Source organism: Paramisgurnus dabryanus, chromosome 10 (genome assembly GCF_030506205.2).
Source record: "Paramisgurnus dabryanus chromosome 10, PD_genome_1.1, whole genome shotgun sequence".
Lineage (NCBI taxonomy): Eukaryota > Metazoa > Chordata > Actinopteri > Cypriniformes > Cobitidae > Paramisgurnus > Paramisgurnus dabryanus.
This window is the reverse complement of record NC_133346.1, coordinates 18,136,767-18,158,142: the sequence shown is the minus strand read 5'-3', so window position 1 is coordinate 18,158,142 and position 21,376 is coordinate 18,136,767. Positions and strand designations below refer to the sequence as shown.

At 36.7% G+C, this 21,376-nt stretch overlaps 1 protein-coding gene across 2 annotated transcripts in view; it reads left to right on the top strand.

The window, feature by feature from the left end:
* Window positions 1-21,376, top strand: part of lrrtm4l1 (leucine rich repeat transmembrane neuronal 4 like 1) — a 46,727-nt gene that overhangs the window by 11,110 nt on the left and 14,241 nt on the right. Inside the window, exon 2 of one of the 2 annotated variants that reach the window (XR_010544846.1) lies at window positions 7,102-8,794. Coding sequence is in view for 1 of the 2 variants with exons in the window: in XM_065290490.2 (XP_065146562.1) it covers window positions 7,102-8,726 (1,625 nt within the window). In the remaining variant the exon portion in view is untranslated. The remainder of the gene's footprint in view (window positions 1-7,101; window positions 8,795-21,376) is intronic. The other variant, XM_065290490.2, reaches the window with a different exon arrangement.

Genomic DNA, 21,376 nt, shown 5'->3' with positions numbered 1-21,376 from the left:
AGACTCGATGACTGCTGCGCGGGCATTTCACTCACGCTATGTGTCAAAGTCACTCACGCTTGATGCGTCAAAGTCACATGTTGTACTGTTCAAATCATGATTGGCCACTGATAAGTACAATATTAAAGAAAACGATAAAATAACGTTATTAACCGGTTAATGGTAATTTTAAATAAACGTTTCTGTTCAGAACGATTAAAATTGATTTTGTTTTCGTTTTCGTTTTTGTTCCTGTTAAAATTTCGTTCATTTCCGGTTTTCGTTTTCGTTCCTTGAACCGGTTCAGAGCCCTGCTTGTAATTTTGTGTTTCATGCACATTTTTGAACGATGACACACAAAATCAGTGATTCAATTCACGTAAATGATTCACTGATTCAAACGTTCCATTACAGTACGTAACCACGTTTGACAGACATCTTTATTCAAAGTGACTTACAATGATTTGATCTTGACATAGCAAGTGCCTAAGGAAATACCACCAACTATTCTTGTCGTGTTGCTTTTGAAGTTTAAGATTAGCAGTGAAGATTTGAAGTTAGAGATGCTACAAAAACATTTCACTGAAACAAACAGTTTAAACTGATAAACAGAAATGTATCGATCTTTTTTAAAACACTTCTGTTTTATTGCTTTCAAAAAAAGACCAAAATGGGTCATGAAAGTAAACTAATGGAAAATAACACATCAAAAATAATTGCAGTATTCACAAGGTTTAATTTATAGCCAAATCATTGCATATCATTTGTGAGACTTTGATATATTGACCAGTGCTAATTTACACTTTTCCACCTGGTTTTGACTAGAGAGATGGGACATTTTGAGTGCAATCGTTAAACATTTATTCAGACTGTATAAAACATTTGTGTTGACCTGACAGCCGATTAGTGCACACGACGGATTGCCGGTTATAGATTTTTTCCTCCGCTTTAACCTGAAAAGTAAAAAGGACGTACAAATAATATTCTTGGGTTAAAACCATTCAATTTCTTTGCGAGCACTCCATCTACAAATGTTCAAATTTGTCCAGGTTATGCCATCATCTTGGTACTTTGGGTAATGGCTTTAGCTTCAGCACACCATAACAGTGTAGCATTTAAATGAAATATCAACTTGTCACCGTGCCAGAAAAATACAGCAGCTGACTCTTCTGTAAGTGCCAATATCTTTTGAAAGGGGTACTGCCACAGTCATACAGTTTTTTAAATGAGTGGCTTTTAAATGAACTAACCTTGCATGAGCTATGGCTCGTCGGCCATCAATGTATTTTAGTCAGCAGAAGTGTAAAAGTAGCGTACAGGTCGATTTTTATTTGGAGTATTAGTCACAGGTGGCGCATTCGGCACTCTGGTCCGCAATACATCTCTAAATCATTATACCGTATGCTGAAGAAAATTCGCAGCCAGATACTGCAGTAATACCTGGTAAAGGGGCCCAGCGTTTGTTTTCTTGGATTATAAGTCATAAGTCGATACGCATTGCAGAGATTTGACCTAATAGAAGCTATCTGATGTGTGTGTTGTGAAAGAGCTCAGCTCGATTGTTGTGGATTAGCAGTGTCTCTGTAGATACGGATCATACATATGGACACATTGCTATCAGCCGTCTGTACCAGATGTTGCACTTGGAATATAATTTGCAGTTAGGGCTGTGATGGTGCCAGTATTTTACCACCGCAATGGTAATGCACAAATTCACTGTGGTGGTGCGTTGATTATAGAATGTGTGTGTGTATGCACGCATGCATTGATGCATATAGGCTTATATATAATGCATAATATATTTTGAATTATAAAAATGTAAACGAGGATCAGATATATACGTTCCTTAAAAAACGCGTCTGTTCATAGGCACAGATTTCTTTTTCCGCTGAAGCTGCCCGTAATGACGTCAAGCAATGGCTGATGCTCTGGAGTGCCCAAGCGCTTTACAAAGGAGGAAAATGGCGTGTCACGTTTTGAGCAACTGAGCATAATGTGCTTGGCCATTTTGGTGGGTGCTCGAGCCCTGGAGGACCCACAGGATCTGCCCCTATGAAAGTGTTTATTGTAGTGTAAGGGATCTCAGGTTTCAGAAGGAGAACAAAACTGCAATCGTTCCCAGGTTTCAGACACAATATGTCTGAGAGTGTTGCTAGAGTATGAATATATTGTATTGCAATATGTAGCGTTTAAGTATTAACCTTAAATCAAAACTGAACAGATCTGTAAATGAAACTAATAACAGTACTGTCTTAAAGTTACAATTGAAATGGTTACACTATAAATGTATGAAATGGTAATTAATACATGTACAATTAACCAATCCAATGTATGTGAGATATTAACTGATAGTATAGAGAACAGATAAAGAAAGAAAGAAAGTTTAGAAGAAAGAGATTCACACTTAAGAACTGGAATCTTGGGCTAATGGCCTGAACCCAAGTACTCAGGTGAAGAAGAAAAGCAAAGGGAAGAAAGCAAAAGGCAAAACCCAGAGCTCATGAAAACCTTGACCTTTATCTAATGACCATGTGACTAAACCTAACCTGATACATTCAAATTGACCAATCAGAAGATCACCTTTAACACCCACTGGATGAACGACTCTGCCAATAGTCAATGAGCACAGGAATACAAATGTTACAGGATGGAAATGGGGGTTGTGCCGGAATAATAAATTCCTATATTTTTAATCTTACAGTAGCACTTCCATTCCACCTTGAAAGTAGCACACTTACTCAGGGGACCCTATTTTAACGATCTTAGCGCATGGTCTAAAAGGGTGTGTCAAATACACTTTTGCTAGCTTAACGGCAGACAATGGTCTATGCGCCTGGCACACAGTCTAAAATGGTTGTTCCTATTCTCGTAATGAGTAAAGGATGTGTTTTGGGCGTAACATTTAATAAACCAATTAGAGTCTTATCTCCCATCCCATTTAAAAACTGTAAGCAGAGGAAGAACACCACCAGTTTAAGATTGATGTTAAAAAAATGCCATTATGTTTTATTCAATATAATGGTTATTTATGTAATTAAGGCTTTGGTTCTTTTTAAATGCCGTTAATGGAGTGATGAGTAAAATAAGCAGAGTTTAATTGCTGATAAAGTATGATGCATAATTACAAAAAAGATTTTATAAGAATAATTTACAAATATGCAAAAAAAAAGGTTTGCATAAGTACAAATTTGTAACAAACAGGAGTTTCAGCACTCGGACAGCGCTGTGATTGTTTTGAAAAATAATACTTAAAAATGGTTCACATCTCACCATATCCAACTTTATCCAAAGTCATCATTTACAATAAATGCGTGGGGTGAAATTTAAAAAAATCAACAAAAGCAAACAAATCTGCTTACTTTCCAAGCTACAAGTGAAGCAGCTCTTCTGCCAGCTGATATCAGCTTTATGCCTTCTAAAGTCCTGTAAACTTTCCTCATTTATGTCAAAGAGACAATATTATAATCTTTAACATTTTAATCCTTTAATTTTTCATTTAAAAAAAAGTTTATGTGCATGCATCCATGTGTGTAAAAAGCAAATGCGCGTTGATGTCCTGTTTATAGGTGCATATTACTAATTCGCTCTTTAAATAACAAAAACAATATTGCACCATTGACTTTAGACTATGTTTTAGTTGGTCAATGGCATAGTCTATTTTAGTTGCCTCAAAATAGCATCGCACCAACAATGCGCCTGAACACACCTCGTTTTCAGACCAGAACGACCATGAACGTGAAAATGATAACTGCGCCAGGCTGAAACTATCAAAAAACACTTGCGTTGTGCTTTGCACCGCATCGCGCCAGGTGTATGATAGGGCCCTAAGTCTGCTGACCATTTGCAATCACACAAACTTGAAGACATCTTGCTGGCAAGATTGTACTTTATATTTTGCGATGTGCACGGTGGTGCAGAGGTTATGACAACCGTCACAACCCTATTTGCAATCTGTCAATGTGCTTTACATTTCAGATGGTGGGTGTGTTTATAAATGAGTTAAATAAGTAAATAAGTTAAATAATTATAACAGAAAAAAACATAGATATTAATCAACTTATTATTTCACTCAACTGGTTGTGGGAACATTCATTATATGGTAAAGAGCAACTGTTATCACGCTGTAATGACATAACTCACAATTAGATGACTGTAATTGTCCAGTCCAAATTTTAAGTGTACGGTCAGATCATTTAAACCCATTAGCCAAAAGTAGCAGTTAATGCCAATGCAATAAGAACACAGCAATCAGCAGGATTACAGTATGGATCAGTGACTCATGACAGGGTCTTTAAAAACACATCGAATAAGACCCCTAATGAGATTTCGGATGTTTTTGTTGTTTTACTGTTGAAGTGGTCCGCTGCCTGCAAAAGTTAAGGACCCACTGCTGCAGAATGATGAAAAAATTTTGATTGCTGCACAGCTCGGTTTGTAATAAGCTGTTTTCCTCATGGAGCTTGGGTCTGTGGCTACAGTATATGGACAGCACATTGTTTATCTGCAGGGTTTAATTGTGAGCACTGTCTTGTTTTCTGCTTCTACTTTGCTTTAATGCATTCCACATTACCTGCTTGTTATATCTCATCAGCTCTCAGGGACTAGAGAGGTACCTTGAGGAACATTGAGACATTTTCCAGACAAATATGTGTCTATTAAAAAGGGGGAAATAAGGTGGGTAATGGGCTACCATAGAAACGCAACAGCAATTAGTTGGAAACAGTGACGTTTCTTGGATATTTTTTCCAATTAGTTTCGAGGAAAGGTAATGGCAGGTTTCATTGCCACGTGTTTACTAGAAAATCTATAGCAGGCAGCTGCACACTAACAGCAAGTTTTGACAATGATATGTAATTATTGCATGAGATTGATTTCTCATATATTGAATTGGCTCGCTAACCAATAAGTTCTTAAAAGGGAACATTGGGAGTCACTTTTGAAGATGTAATGACAGTGACCTCTTTGGTTTCTTCTCCCACATTTCTCTAAAATTTCTTAACAGCACCGATGGGATTGCATTTTATGTGAAACTGATGACTCTGTAATTTGCTCTGTATGCTTGGATGGCCTCTGTTCAGTTCTTTCAGCGACAGCAGGTAATGCAGAATGCATGGCACATGTAGTACGAGTCCTCAGCAGAAGGGCTCTACGAGTCCAATCAATTTATTCTTTGTTATATCGCCTGGCAAAGTGAACTGTTTAAAATGTTTCAGAGGCAAAAGATTTTAACGAAATTGCTCATCTTGCATCATCTTTTGGCACAGACGACACAAAATGGAACAGTGGATGTAATAGCTTAAATGAATTATGTCTGATAAAATGATTCTGCCTTTAATTGACTAATCAATTCCCATAGAAGAGTTTAAAAATATGGTATCAAAGTTATTGCCGGATGTTAGTCTCAATTTAAAGAAGATTAGTAAGTGGTAATTGCTAATTATACTAAATGGTTCCTTGTAAATTCATCCAAATAAGTGTTTATGTGTTTTTCATCAGAAATGCCAAGAACTGCTGTATTTCTTCAAGTTTGACTTTAAATTTGTGAACTTTCTATTTTTGCAAATGTACTTCTCAGTTTGTAGTGACAGACCACCACATATTCAAATTATGTAGTCAGCCTATCATGGCCGATTATTAAAATAGTTATTGCATATTGTGTTTATCTATAGTTTTGCTAATTTTTTTTGTTTAGTGTCTATGCATAATGTGCCTATTGACTAATTTAGTCAATATAGTCAAAAAAGTTTTGCAATTCATTTTTAGGTATAATCAACTTGATATAAAAGTCATTTTATGATTTTATGTTGTAAGTTGAAATAAGATTTTGTATTAGTTATTAGTTTAAAGAACTGTCACTAGTCAAGATTGAAAAACTAGTCAAGAAAAAAAATTAAAGTTTAAATGACTTGAAAATCCAAGATTATTATGCTTAATAATTTTTTTTACAGTTATGTTTAATTAAAATGTACTTGATACTATAAAGAAAATATATTTGAATTAAGAAAGTTTAGCATATACGTTAAGTAATATGTTGGAATGAAAAGGTTATAAGATAAATGTGCTTAGCGTTATGTGTTTCTGTATAGCTCAGTGGTAGAGCATTGTGTTTGCAGCACAAAAGGTCATGGGTTTGAACCCAGGGAACACAAATGCTAATACAAAATGTATAGCTTATAATGCACTGTAAATTGATTTGTATTAACTCTTTCACCGCCAGCGTTTTTAAAAAAAGTTGCCAGCCAGCGCCAGCGTTTTTCATGATTTTCACCAAAGTTTAATGTCTTCCAGAAAATGTTCTTCTTTAAATATATAAACATACAATATACCAAATGAAAGAACAGACCCTCTGCTTTCAAACAAAAAAAACCGTTTCATCCTACCTTTAGTGGTTCTTTTGCAATCAGCTTTTGAATATGGGTAGGTTTTTGCAAAAATACCATATTTTGAGCAAAAAGCAGAGATAATTCCATTTTTGTGACGGACTTTTCATAGAGATCCCATTCAGAGCGATCTTTAAAACAGACACGGACATGCAGCAGCTTGCCATAGGGCAATACTTCCGGTTTTAAAAAGTTCGGAAGTGCGCCACCTGGTGGATAATAGCGGTATTGCGGAAAGACGGAAAATCTCGTCATTGGCGGGGAAGCGGTTTCTCTTAATTGACGAGATATCTCGTCAATGGCGGGGAAAGAGTTAAAGCATCTGCCAAATGCATAAATATAATATATATTTGTTAAAGGAACAGTATGTAGGATTGTGGCCAAAACTGGTATTGCAACAACACAACTTGTGGCTAAAACTGGTACTGCAATCAACCAACTCGTGGCCAATACACAACATGACAACATAAACATCAGTTGAGGGCTGCAACTCCACTTTTTAAATGACAATATCCTGGCAGGACTGCTGTTGCCAGTGATATAAGTATTTGAAATGAAAATGATTACTTAATGTCTAGTGACATATCAGGGCCATTTTATGATTAATTGATATACATTTCTTACATACTGTTCCTTTAGTAGTGGAGATGGTAGCAGTATTTCCTCATATGAGCATTGAGAACTGAGAAAATGCTATTTGACTTAAATGTGATAACTGATGTTGTGCTGTTATCCTTTTCAGGTTCTGTTGTATGTGACAAGAGATTAGCGGGCCTCATCTTTCTCCAAGCCTCCTCCCTCTTGCTGTTGGGTTCTGGTGAAAGGATGTGCCCTTATAGCTGCAGCTGCGAGGGAAAGATCGTCCATTGTGAGTCAGCTGGCTTCCAGGACATCCCAGAAAATATTTCTATCAGTTGCCAAGGTCTCTCCCTGCGCTACAATGACCTGCACACAATGCTCCCCTATCAGTTTGCCCATCTTAACCAGCTTCTCTGGCTGTACCTGGACCACAATCAAATCGCATTTGTGGATAGCCGTGCTTTTCAGGGGCTGCGACGGTTGAAGGAATTGATCTTGAGCTCTAATAGGATATCACAGCTTCATAACATCACTTTTCACGGAGCACCTAACCTCCGAAGTCTTGATCTCTCTTATAACAAGTTGCAGGAGCTGCAGCCAGGCCAGTTTTTTGGTCTTCGAAAACTGCAAAATCTGCACTTGCGTTCCAACGGGCTCACTACGATACCGGTCCGGGCCTTTTTAGAGTGCAGGAGCTTGGAGTTTCTGGACTTGGGTTATAATCGGCTTCGTGTTGTCACTCGCACTGCGTTCTTGGGGTTATCTCGACTCATGGAGCTCCACCTGGAGCACAACCAGTTTTCGCGAATCAATTTCTTTCTCTTTCCTCGTCTTGTTAATCTTCGTGCCCTTTATCTACAATGGAACCGCATTCGAGCTGTTAATCAAGGCCTTCCGTGGAGCTGGTACACCTTGCAGAAACTTGACGTCTCTGGCAATGAGATACAGACACTAGATCCTGTAGTATTTCAGTGCCTACCTAATCTTCAGGTTCTCAACTTGGAGTCTAACAAACTGGCTAATGTGTCTCAGCAAGTTGTGGCCGCCTGGATTTCCCTAACCACTATTAGCCTTGCAGGTAACATGTGGGATTGTGGACCTGGCATTTGTCCTCTCGTCGTCTGGCTCAAGAATTTTAGAGGCACTAAGGACACTAGTATAATCTGCAGCAGTCCCAAGCAACTTCAAGGGGAAAAGGTCATGGAGGCTACAAAAAACTACATTGACTGTGATGATTATGAAATCACTGCTCAATCACCACTGTATCTCCAAACCTTTGAGCCAAGTTTTGAACTTACCTATGAACCAGATGAACCAACAATGGATCCTTCAACATCCCCTCCACCCCTGCCGTCACCTGCCTCCGAGGCACCCATACTTCCTCAACTCCCCACCTTTCCCAGCCGTACAAATACACATCCCAGAGACCCCCACTGGACATCCTCATCTTCCAATAGCTTATTAGTGACACCAGCTCCTGATCAGGACGTGTCTTTCCACAAAGTGGTGATGGGAGGTGTTGCCCTGTTCCTGTCGGTGTCAGTTGTGTTGTCAGTCATTTACATCTCCTGGAAACGTTACCCCGGTGCCACCCGGCTATTGCAGCAGAGTTCAGTTGTGGGTCGAAAGCGGAGGAAAAAGAGTCAGGAGCCAGAACAGAACCTGAGCTCCCAGCTCCAGGAATATTACATGAGCTACAACCCTGCAGCCACACCAGAAGCCATGGAGGTGCTGGGCAATGGGACAGGTACCTGCACCTGCACCATATCCGGCTCCAGGGAATGTGAGGTATGACATGTGAAAGGCAGCCTAAAATCAAATCAGATCAAAACAAATGAACGGCTCAGGACATAGAGGTAAATTCTTCATTGTGCATGATGCAATTAATCATCAGAGCAGGGATAAGTACCCTTGACTCCTGAGGTCCTTCATAAAAGCCCATCAGGGAAGTCCAATTTTGTCCACTTGTCATAATTTCACCTTTTAAAATTGAATAAACTCAAAACCAGGAGTCAAGGGTTGCTTTACCAAAAGCAATGCACTGCCTACACATTTACTATTTTTGATGGCATCATCGCATTCATGTAAAGGTTTTTATTTGCTTTTTCATACTAACTATAATGTACAGTATAAGTGTCAGTAATAATGGTTTCTGAAAATAATCAGATGATACCTTATGATTTAACAACTATGTCTAATCCAAAATGGTTAATCGGATGCATGCCCAAATGCATTTGGAATTTTGCATCATTTAGCGTGTGAATCGGCACCAAAAATAACTTTTAAATGAAAAAGGAAAAACAAATGAGGGCTAATGATATATTGAATGTCACAATCCATTAGAGCACACAAAAGCGGCTTTGCCTCAGTATCTAATGTGATGTGTTTAAAAGCATCTCTTTAACTGTCTAAATCTATAGCTGGTGTATTGAGCTTCAGATTTTAAAGGCTATATGTGACCCGTGCTGGCAAAATGAGTCGTAATAAGTACATTTTAAAAAATTTGCTGATTATTTTAATTTAAAAAAAAAAATGCATTTATACCTTAAAATCACTGGTAAAACTAATAGATTTAGCATGCACAAAGTTTAAAACAATACTATAGGAGAAATATATGTTCAACTTTTTTCTTTCTTTTATTGTTTGATTGACATTAAGACAGACAGCTTTACGATCTACTGTAATGCAAAGATCTAATATAATGTTACACATCAGATAATTTTTCCCAACATTTATCCAAACATTCACTTAAGACATAACAGATTATATTTGGATGAATTCTTGTTAAAACAGATATTTTTAAAACGATCTGTGTAGATGTCTATAGTCCCGCGCTCGTGGATCTGTCAGTCAGTGCGAGGAAGATCGTTTTCATGTCTTATCGCTCTTAATAACTCTTAACATCAATCAATCAAACTTTATCTTTCTTAATTGCTATTTTAACATCAAACATGTCCTGCACTCCATTTTCTAATTCCAGCATGTTTTAAAACCGAAACCAAAATGGTACGCATTTAGGACTGTATACCCCTCAGAAAACTTACAAATAAAGATCATTTTAGATTTAGAGCATTGCGATCGGTTGAAGTTGGCTTAAATGGGTAGTTCACCCAAAAATGTAAATTCTGTCATGATTTACCCACTCTCATACCATTCGTTTTTATTACTTCGGAAGTCAATGGGATCCCCAAACAATTTGGTTACAAACATTTCTCAAAATATCTTCCTTTGTGTTCATCAGAACAAAGAAATTTATGCGGGATTGAGAGTGAGTAAATCATGACAAAATTTTCATTTTTGGGTGAACTATCCCTTTAATGTTAATGTTAAATGCTAAGGGGCGGCAGTGGCTCAGTGGTTCATGTAGGTTGTCTACAAACCGGAAGGTTGGTGGTTCAATCCCCGGCTCCACCGGACCAAGTGTTGAGGTGTCCTTGAGCAAGACACCTAACCCCAGTTGCTCCCGACGAGCTGGCTGGCGCCTTGCATGGCTGACACCGCCGTCGGTGTATGAATGTGAATGTGAGGCTAATTGTAAAGCGCTTTGGATGGCCATGGGTCTGTTAAAAGCGCTATATAAATGCAGTCCATTTAATGTACTTATTTATACTTTTTTCCTCTCTAGCCCAAAATTAGACAGCGCGCATTCAGACTCATTTTGCCAGCACGGGTCACATTTTCCCTACTTTGTTAGTAACAACAACACAGCATACAATCTAAACAGGTTGAGTTATTTACAACCCAGCAATGGGTCAAAAATGGATGATCCCAACCCATTGGTTTGGTTGTTTCAACTCAAAATCCTGGCTTCTTTTAAACCATTGTTGGGTCAAACATGCTATGGGTTAATTTAACCCAATGTGTGAAACTTTTTATTGCCATGCCATGGGTTAAAACAATGTTTTTTTTTTTAAGCAACAGTTACTGGTTTAACAGTAATGAAAAATCCCATGACTTGGTCCTACTTTAGTCGTCCTAAGAATAGGAGCCAAAATATTTAAGGAATTACCATAACCTTCCTTTGTAAAATTTTAAGTTCTGTGATCCCTGCTTTGATGTCAAAGAGCACATTTAACCACAAAGATATAAATCTTATCAATGGATAAGCACCGTGCATGTTTAACAAAAAATTATTTACACTTAAAAGAGAAGCCGTATGTCATAAGAAAAAAACGAATAGTGAAACAGAGGTAATCTGCTTATTCAAATGAGCAAATTGAGGTAACCAAACATCAGACAATAAAATCTGTTAATTGTGAGTAATTCAATCATTGTGTTGAATTCATGCAACAACGAACATACACCACAACACCACAGTTTCTCAATATCCACAGCTAGAATTTCTCTTTAAAACTCAGCATTTTACTTTAGGAATTATTTGAAAACACCAACACAAAATCCTTCCTGCAGGTTCTTTTGCTCCGCTGTGAATTTGATCCAAGCAGGTACTTAATGCATTGTGAAACTTGCAAAGAAAGATAACACATTTTTAATCCCAAGAAGAACAGATGTGTAATGGCTGGAGATTTAGCAGATAGTTGCACACCTGGATGGCAGCAGGGAGGAAGGTGCCCCATGGCGTATTACAAAGTAGATGCTTTTTATGATGGCTGAGAGCCTAGACAGCATTTCCCTTAGCCACCAACTCCAGGGGATTGGGGTTCAGTTCTTGCCAACTTTACTGATTAAACTATAACGTCATGTTCCCGATTTGAAGCTGCAACCTCAGCATATACTGTAGACAAAGTCCTTTGCCACTACTGTTTTAGCAAAATCTGTAGTTGTTCCCTTAAACATTTAAAAGCCCAAATTAGTTTTTTTATACACTGTAAAAAGTGAATCTTAAAAATTACTTAAAGGGCCAATATTTTGTGGCTAAAAAGCACATTACTTTGTGAATTTGGTGTAATACAATGTGTTCGCATGCTTTATGGTTCAAAAAACACATTATTTTCCACATACCGTACATTATTGTAGCACCTCTAAGTCCCACCCTTCTGTAAAGCGTCGATTTGTACAAAGCTCATATTTCGGAGAAAGTGCGGTGTGATCCCATTGGCCAGCTATCCAGTGCGTTGTGATTGGCCCAATAGCTCAATTGCGTAAACGGAGATGTGACGCTCCTTACCATGTTTGAATGATTGTCTTTACTACCTTATCAATATGAGCCTGAATGACCTAGAAAACGCAGATGACCAGTGTTGGGGAAAGTTACTTTTGAAAGTAATGCATTACAATATTAAGTTACTCCCCAAAAAAGTAACTAATTGCGTTACTTAGTTACTTGTTATGGAAATTAAGGCTTACATTACTTTTAAGTTACTTTTGCATTACTTTTTCTTAGTTGGCTGAGGCAGGTGTGCATTATTTTCTTATAATTCAAAGGATTAGTCAATTATTCCTCTTATATCACGGTTACCACAAACATCACTCTGGTGCCTATTTTTAAGACAATTGACAGGATAGGTGTGCGGTTTACAGAAAAAAATTCGCAACACCCATAGAACATTATTCAGAATAAAGCATTCAACAGGCCCGTGGTATAAGTTCAGTTTAATTCAGTACATATTTTTTTTATCAAATTAATTAAACTAAAAAGTAACTTGCATTACTTTTTTAAAAAAGTAACTCAAATATTGATGTCGTCATGTATAAAGTAATGCGGTACTTTACTCGTTACTTCAGGAAAGTAATATTTCTACGTAATGCAAGTTACTTGTAATTAGTGCTGGGCGATAATTCGATAACGATAATTTTACCGGTATAAACTTTTTCGATAAAACAATAAGGACACTTCGGTAAGTGATCGATAATGTTTACGCACTGTGCATAATGTTGCGCGAGCACTTCCAGATGCGGCACGCGCTCTTGGTTTACAATCACAGTGTCAGTTAGACTTGAAGTAGTGGAAGATGAGGCAAGTTATTCATTTATTAGTAGAGACCTATGATTTTCGCGATGCGGATAACGCGGACGGAATCACGGAATCCAAATGCGCGGAAACATTTTCTTGTGTGTAATGTTGGACGCGCAAACAGGGTTCGTCAAACACAGCAGACACAATAGGTGCAGTATACTGTACTTTCATTCAGCGTCCGCCTTGCGCACGCACACGTCCGCACAGCTTTAAAAGTATATTTACAGGACATTCACAAATTCAGGAAACTGAGGAAAAGCAGCAGATCCAACACTGCAGTGAATATAGTGTTTGCGTATGTGCGCTCCCACAGCAACGTGACACTCTTGACATCCATTTATCAGCGTGTATAGCTCGTATATGTATAACACACGCGTGATCAATGAACTAAGTTTTCTTTCTTGTTTAAGTGAACATAAACAGCTGTTACTCAGTATATTGAAACTTAAAGCAGTCTGTCTTGGGTCTTAAAGTGACAGTAGTTTGCTGCTTTTGTGTCAGAAATGTGTTGATTTCATAACAAATAGATTTACATTTAATACAGGTGCATTAAAACAAGATTTTAGTATTTGTATTTGTCATGTTCTGAATAAAAAGTAGTTTAAAACCATTATTAACTGTCTGGTTTTTACAATTTTCATTCAGGAGCAAAAATCTGCCTTTAAATTTGACAGGAGAAAAGATTTTTTATTTATCATGATAATTATCGATATCGACTTATATGGAAAACATTTTCTCGAAAACATTTTCTCGAAAATGTTTTGGGTCATATCGCCCTGCCCTACTTGTAATGCATTACCCCCAAAACTGCAGATGACCAAGCTGATCGATCAACTTTAGCGTGAGGTGAGCAGAACTTAAAAGATTGGTAAGGTAAGGATACTAAAACATAAAACCATGACTGCATTTGTGATTGTTAACACTACTCTACACAGCACAAAACTTGCATTTGAATCGTCAGTGGGAAATTCATTAAAAATGAAAACATAGATGTGAATCAGAAGATCCAGAGTGTACTTGCAAGGTTGGAATCGCTCCACTTTTTAGACTAAGCCGTTGGGCACATCCAGCCTTGTACTCCCCCGTGTTCAGAAAGTAATCCTCCGTAAAATGTGCAGCACACAATCGAACATTTGGGCTCTACTGTTCTGGAACAGTGTTGTAAATAAAAACCTAGCCACTGGTTTCTAAATGTTTCCTCTATTGGGAGGCCAAACAAAGTAGTTTGCCTTTTGCATGGAAAAACAGTGGCTCCATGACTTGGTGCCAGGAACAATACTACAGTACAAATGAAAGTTACACCGTCTCTCTTTGTGTATTCATTAGGGCGGTGTTATGCAAAATTTATTTTCAGTATGACGTCCATGCGGGGGCTGGGGGCTGGCTGGGGGGGTTTAAAAGAGCCGTATTGGGAAGGTGATCTCTCTGGATTGGAAACTTAATTTTTTACAACTTTACAGATCTTCTATATGCACAGACATCTTATAACACTCTAACAACACAGAAAAACTTGAAATTGGGTCATGTGACATACTTAAAATTTTTTCAACTTAGAATTTTCACTTAAAGGAGTCATATGACCAGATTTCATGTTTTATTTTCTTTAGGGTGTTAAAAGATGTCTGGTTTAAAAGATAGCAGGCCAATCGTATCACACTGTGCTTTCTCAGAACAATTTGTACAAATTGACGCGTTGCAGAGCGAACACATTGCATTACACTAAATACACAAAGTAATGTGCTTTTTAGCTACGGAATATTGGCCCTTTAAGGGACTTTTTTTTGAAAAATGCTAATTTTCAGCTCCCCTAGAGTTAAACATTTGATTTTTACCGTTTTGAGCATAACATTAGCATAGCTTAGCATAATCCATTGAATTCACTTAACCCTGCTGTAGTTACATCGTGTACTAAGACAGAGGGAAAATTAAAAGTTGCAATTTTCTAGACCGATATGGCTAGGAACTATACTCTCATTATGGCGTAATAATCAAGGACTTTGCTGCACCTTAACATGGCTGCAGCGGGTGTAGTGATATTAAGCACTGCCCGAAAATAGTCCCCTTGGTTACTTTCAATAGCAGGGGACTATTTTCAGGAGCTGCGTGATATCGCTCGTTATTTTTAGCGTGATGCTAATGGTCTAATCAGATTCAATGGATTATGCTAAGCTATGCTAAAAGTGGTACCACCAGACCCGGAGATCGGCTGAATGGATTTCAAAATGGTAAAATTCAAATGTTTAACTCTAGGGGAGCTGGAAAATGAGCATATTTTCAAAAAAGTGGCTTGTCCCCTTAAACATGTATGTTAAAAAAAAAAAAAAATTTTTTTTACTGTGTATATGTGATGCTTCACACATTATTTCTGCTTTATTTGCTCTTGGCCACTGTTATCTCAGACTTTATTTGTTCTTTAAAAAAATTATGAAACGTATTCATCATTTACCAAAGCGTTTTACATATTTGTCTGTTGTCGGCACATTTCGTCTTCATGAGCATTGCCATAGAAACGGATGAGTCCATTGGTTTCAAGGACGCGTGCCCACCAGAGTAGAATCTCCAAGTTGTCATCTCATAATTACAGTCATTTTCGACAAGACGTGAATGCAACATTAGCGAATGTCATTAAGATGAATATATGTATGTCAGCTTCACCATGAATTTGTACGTTATAGCTGGAAACATATTGAAACTTTAAAAAGCAAGAGGTTTTCTGCTTATTAAATTTGAAAATTAAATCAAAGTCAATTTTCGTTGACTCCCTGAGATGAAAAAAGTGGTTTTGTTTATTGATTGTTCAGTTCCTTACCAGCTGCTAACCAAAGGTGACAGGCAACTTTTTTGTTTACACTTTCCTTATTTCTTTTCCAATGTTTTTATTATCGTCTTCATTTCTGGCTACGCATGTTTAATAATGGAAGGGCAGGAATCCACTCTGCTTATGATTATGAAAGCACAGTGTTGCTGTGCCGGGCCCAGATCTTTTCATTTTATCCTTGCTCTGTGGAATCCGTCCCTATGGATGCTGGTGAGACGTGCTTATCGTGAGTGGGATGCCTGTGCTGAGGTTTTTTTCTCTGTGATTGAATCTGCATTGGTGAGGAGGAAGGGAGAGATGGAATGAAAGGCCAAGCCCAGCTCTTTGGGCTTGAATGACCTTATTCATCTGTTGTTATTCAATAGAGTGCATTAGTACAATTCAGATCTGTTGGTTCTGAATTAGTACTACACCGAAATGAAATAATTTCAGGCTTTAGAAATGGTATTGGAATATCTAAACTTAATGAACACTCTGGAATAAGATATTATGATTTATTATATCACACACAAGCTAAAGTGCTGTTGCACTAAATATCATCACAGCTGTGGGTGCTGCAGGTTCAGTAGTCACAGCCGTCCCTGTGCTCATATACTAAATATCAGCATTTTTTGAAAGGTGTTAGACCAAAGATATTTACTTAGTACATTAAATCTGATATTTTTGGTTTTGCACCTTGTTCAGAAATTAAAGTGCATTAAGCAAAAGAACATTCGTCATAATTTACCTTTGTTAGACTGTGATGCATTTTTTTTAAACAACTGCATTTATTTATTAAGCAGAATGTCCGGAGTGTTCATTTTGTTTAATTGATGTAGGGATGTTAATTTGCAAAAAATGTTGTGTTTAGTATAATAATAAAATTGTTAAAGAAAATGACAATTATTAATTTTGTCTTTTATAAACATTAATTAAATACAACATAGAAGCTAATGTGATCATTTAGTCATCAAACAGCAAAGTTATATAACATAAATTATAATATAATATAATTTAATCTTTTCATTTACAGTTCTAATGTCTAAGACGTAATCTGTTATTCTTTTTCTTTCCTTCACTTTTGACAAACAACTATTTTTACTGCCTTTCTAACAAGTATAGTGTTATATAATAATATGTAATAATCATATAAAGTAGGGCTGTCAAAAGATTCATCACAATTAATTGGATACAAAATAAAAGATTTTAATATTATGTTTTTGCATAATATATGTGTGTGCACTGTATATTATATATATATACTGTAAATGAAAACATGTGCATTTAAGAAACATATATATATATATATATATATATATATATATATATATATATATATATATATATATATATATAATTTATTTATCTAAAAAACATGTTTTTTATGTATATATTTTTAAAATTATATATAAAATAAAATATATAAAAATCTAAATATTTATTTATTTATTTACATTTTGATTTATTTTATATATAAATTGTTAAATATATACATAAATAACATGTTTGTTAAATGTCTTAAATGTATGTGTGTGTTTATAATTACACACAATACAAACGCAAATATATTATACAAACTTTTATTTTGTATGCGATTCATCGCGATTTAACTTTTGACAGCCCTAATATAAAGCCCTTACATGAATAATCATTAGTAATAATTATATGGTGTCTAAAGTAATTTACCAGCACAATATTCACGAAATATAGATAATATAATAAGGTATGTGCATTTATGTCATTTTTTCATTTCGATTAATCCATGGGTCTGAAGAACGAGTACTCGATTAACTGGGGGCGGGGCAATCGTTGGGGCGTACACGTCATGGTGAAAATGAAAATATTTTTATTAAAAACACTCAAATAAAACTTAATTTTGAAGAAACTATGACAGAACAATGAACACATACTAGAATTTTAATGAATTAAATGTTTTTAACAGAAATCTCTAACAGGAAAAGCTGCGTGATGAAGTGAAACTAAAGGGTTAATAAACACAATAGCAGCAACATCATCCAACTTCCAACGATTCTCGATGGACAAATTTATGTCCCGCTCTGCCTTTTTTCATTTCAGAAGCTAAAAATAATACAGTGGGCTTGTTTCCAGGTCCAAGCCCCCAATCATTTCAATAGAGGATATTATTTATGAGCACTATTTATTCATTACACACATTTAGGCAAAAACTGCATAAACTCACAGTGTGCACAACAGTCTCCAGGCTCATAGAATCACCTACAGCAATATATTAATAATTCGTTAAAATCGTTGTCCATGTCTGGTCATCTCAAATTTTGTTATGGAGAGAAAAATTAGGATTGGGTGTTTTGGGGAGTTTTGCATTATGATACAAATGCATGTTAGGGTGATTGTTTTGTTATTTCCCTATGGGGATCGGTTGGACATGCAAGCGGTGCATGATGTCAGTCTTCACAAGGTACTTCTGTTTCATTGTGACTTAAAGTTGCAGCTCCTCTTGTAGTTTAGTCAGCACCTCACTGTGCTGACAGTTTGTGTTTTTAGTAAAAGCACATGACAAAGACATGTTTCACAAAATGGGGTGGAAATGGCCCCATTTAAATTCTCCATGCAGAATAAATCCTGATAAAGCACCATAAACATGCTCCATATTCCTCATGACTTATTTTATACCTTCTGAAGCCATATAATACCTTTTTATGAGGAACAGACGCTTTGCTGAATTTCTTTTTTCTGTTTTTGATGTCAAGATATTGATGTTTTTCATCTTGGTGTGACTTCATTTGAATCGAACATGAGCATACGTGAGCTTTCAAAACTATGGTGTATGTATACATTTTTAGGGATTATCAACTTTAATTTCAGTTTGACACAAATTGTATGCCTTAGGATATAGCGCTCAGGTTAAATATACTTAAGATTGTTGTCCTTGATAAAACTCGACAGATCTGGGGTTTTTTTTTCAGATGAGCTCAGTGGACACTGAAATAGTTATTTTGTGTTCGACAGAAGAAAGAATTTCACAAGTTTTGTCAAGAAAAGATGAGTAAAAGATAACAATTTTCATTTCAAGAGTGTTTTCATAAAAAACATGTTCTTTTCAGATATAATAATTACCTAGCCAGGGTTTTTAAGGGTACTTCAGAGAATTACTAAGAAATATCGACATGCATATGTCAGTCCTGCATTCTCAAGTATGATTATATACTGTTAACAGTTTTCTCAACATATCCATTGTGTTTAAAATGGGTCCTTGGCAAATTGTAAAATATGTAAGGTTTTTCTCACTCAAGATTCATAAAAAAGTGAATAGATTCTTTCAGACATTTGTAAAAACGAGTCAAGACATCTGAGCGCTTAGACCTCACAATAACATGGCCCTGGTGTGCCAGAAAAGACGTAAACAACAAGTTCTCAAGCTCTTTAAGGAACTACTATGGTTCGAGCTTCTCTACAATTTCCATAAAAATATGTGATATATCATTCACCTGTTTTATGATATCATGCCGTATGAACCGATTACAGCATATGCCAGTTGATTTATTGCCTCATCAGATTAAAGTGCCCATTAAATGCCTAATGCCACCAGATGTCAAAGAGTGCCACATTATGAATGGGATTGAATTTATGATTCACATTCAATTTCCTGTTTTAACTTTAAATGTATCTTTTAAAAGCAGCTTCCCAACCACCCCTCACCAATTCCCCATTCATTAATGTAATAATCATTTGTGGAGATTGTTTGCCATCTGAAAGCACATGCAGTAAAAATGCATAAAGAAAGGTACAGTAATTGACAAATCACAGGTATAAAGGTTTTTGAAAATAACAGAACATAGCAAATAACCATAGGTAAGTCAGAATAGGTAAATAAGGAAGACTGCATCTTTACAAGATTTAATATAAGTCTCAGGTGCGCCAACAAAGAATGTGTCTGTAAAGTTTCAGCTCAAAATACCTCACAGATCATTTGTTATAGCTAGGGCTGTCATGGTCATGAAATTTGGCTGTTAATTGCCTAATGAATTGTGCCGATTATGGCGATTAATTGCCTGTTTTATAGGTTTGACATTTAATTCTTACATTTTTTTGTTTGTTCATGAAATAATTTTCACACATTGTTGTGATTATTTTAATTAAATCTTAAATAAATATTAAGATTTATTAGGTTTTTCCACCTGTATTGAATGGCTTTGCAATGTATCGTGTTACACTGTCAGTTAAGGAGGGGCATCAGATAGTCTAGTTTATACAGGCGCTGCAGCTCCCCCTTGTGTTTTTAGACAGATGTTCAATCATTGCGGTGATCTGAAATCATCGCGATTAGGTCAAACAATCGCAACGAGACGATTACTTAATCATTGTGACAGCCCTAGTTATAGCATATCCAAATGCCCCTACTTGGGTGGGAATAAAACGATTTTCGTGTCTGACCTTTAAATGCAAATGAGCTCCTGCTTTCACTCCCTTACCTGAGAGTGAGCGCTTTCGGTTAAAAATAGATCTGATTCCTGTAAATAAAGTTTGAGAAAATAGTATCTCACTATTGAGATATGGCGGACAGTGTGCAACCCGCTGCGGGTGGAAACTGTGGTAATGCAAGACTGTCAGTCAATGGCTGGGGGCGGGGCTTTATCAATGTGATGTCACATTAACAAGATAATCAAAACATCAAGTCTAATAAGACTGCAGTGGTTTAATGGGAATTAAAAAAAGGAGTGGGTGGATTTTTTGATTGTAGGGTGGTTGTGTTCACACACTGCCAACAGACTTTGTAAAGTGGATTTTGCATAATAGTCCTCATAATCCCCATTCCAGTGAACTAAACTTGAATCTAACTCAGCAGGTAGACTCTTTACAGACTCTTAAAAGTTCCTAAAAGTTATATATATATATATATATATATATATATATATATATATATATATATATATATATATATATATATATATAAAAGAACTTATAATGGATTAAATTCTTTGCAGTGGAAAAAAGTTTCTACTATATAAGGGGTTGTGTACACCAAAACTTTTACGCCCGCGGCCGGCGCATGTTTTCAATTGTTTCCAATGGAAGCTTGGCGTTTTTCAAATAAGCCAGCAGCTAGCGGGTCTTTTCCGCGCTGAAAACCGGCGCTCAGTGTTTTTTCCGCGCTCGGCGCTGAGCGTCGAGAGTTGAAAGAGATTCAACTTTGGGAGAAAAGCTCCGCTCGTCAATGTCAGTTCTCACACGGCCGCCCAATCACAGTGGAGGAGGGGCGGGACATTACTACAGCAACCAACCGGCTCGCAGCTGAAGTATCACAGCTACCAAAGCGCTAAGCTGAAGAAAGCTGGCACTCAGCTGAAAAACAGCTGGCATTCGGCATCCTCAAGGCGTTTTCAGCTGTGTTTAAAAGTTTTGGTGTGTCTAGCCCCTAAATGTAAGTAACAGACCTTTTAAGAACCTTTCATAGGTTCTTTGGGAACCAATAATGGTTCTACTATGGCATTGCTACGAAAACTTTTTTTTTAAGAGTAATGACTGTACCTCAAATGGACTTTCTGTGTACAATACATCTTGATTGTGCGTTATTAAAACTTCCAGCTGGGTCCATGTCTGGCTTTCAAGCGACGGCAACCGATGGGAGCCTATTTGTTTTCTGTTTTATAGGGCTTTAAAATAAATGCGAGACAGCTGAGGATTGGAAATGCTTTTGATGTGTAGTGACGGGATAAACAACAAAATGAGGATGCTGACACTGCC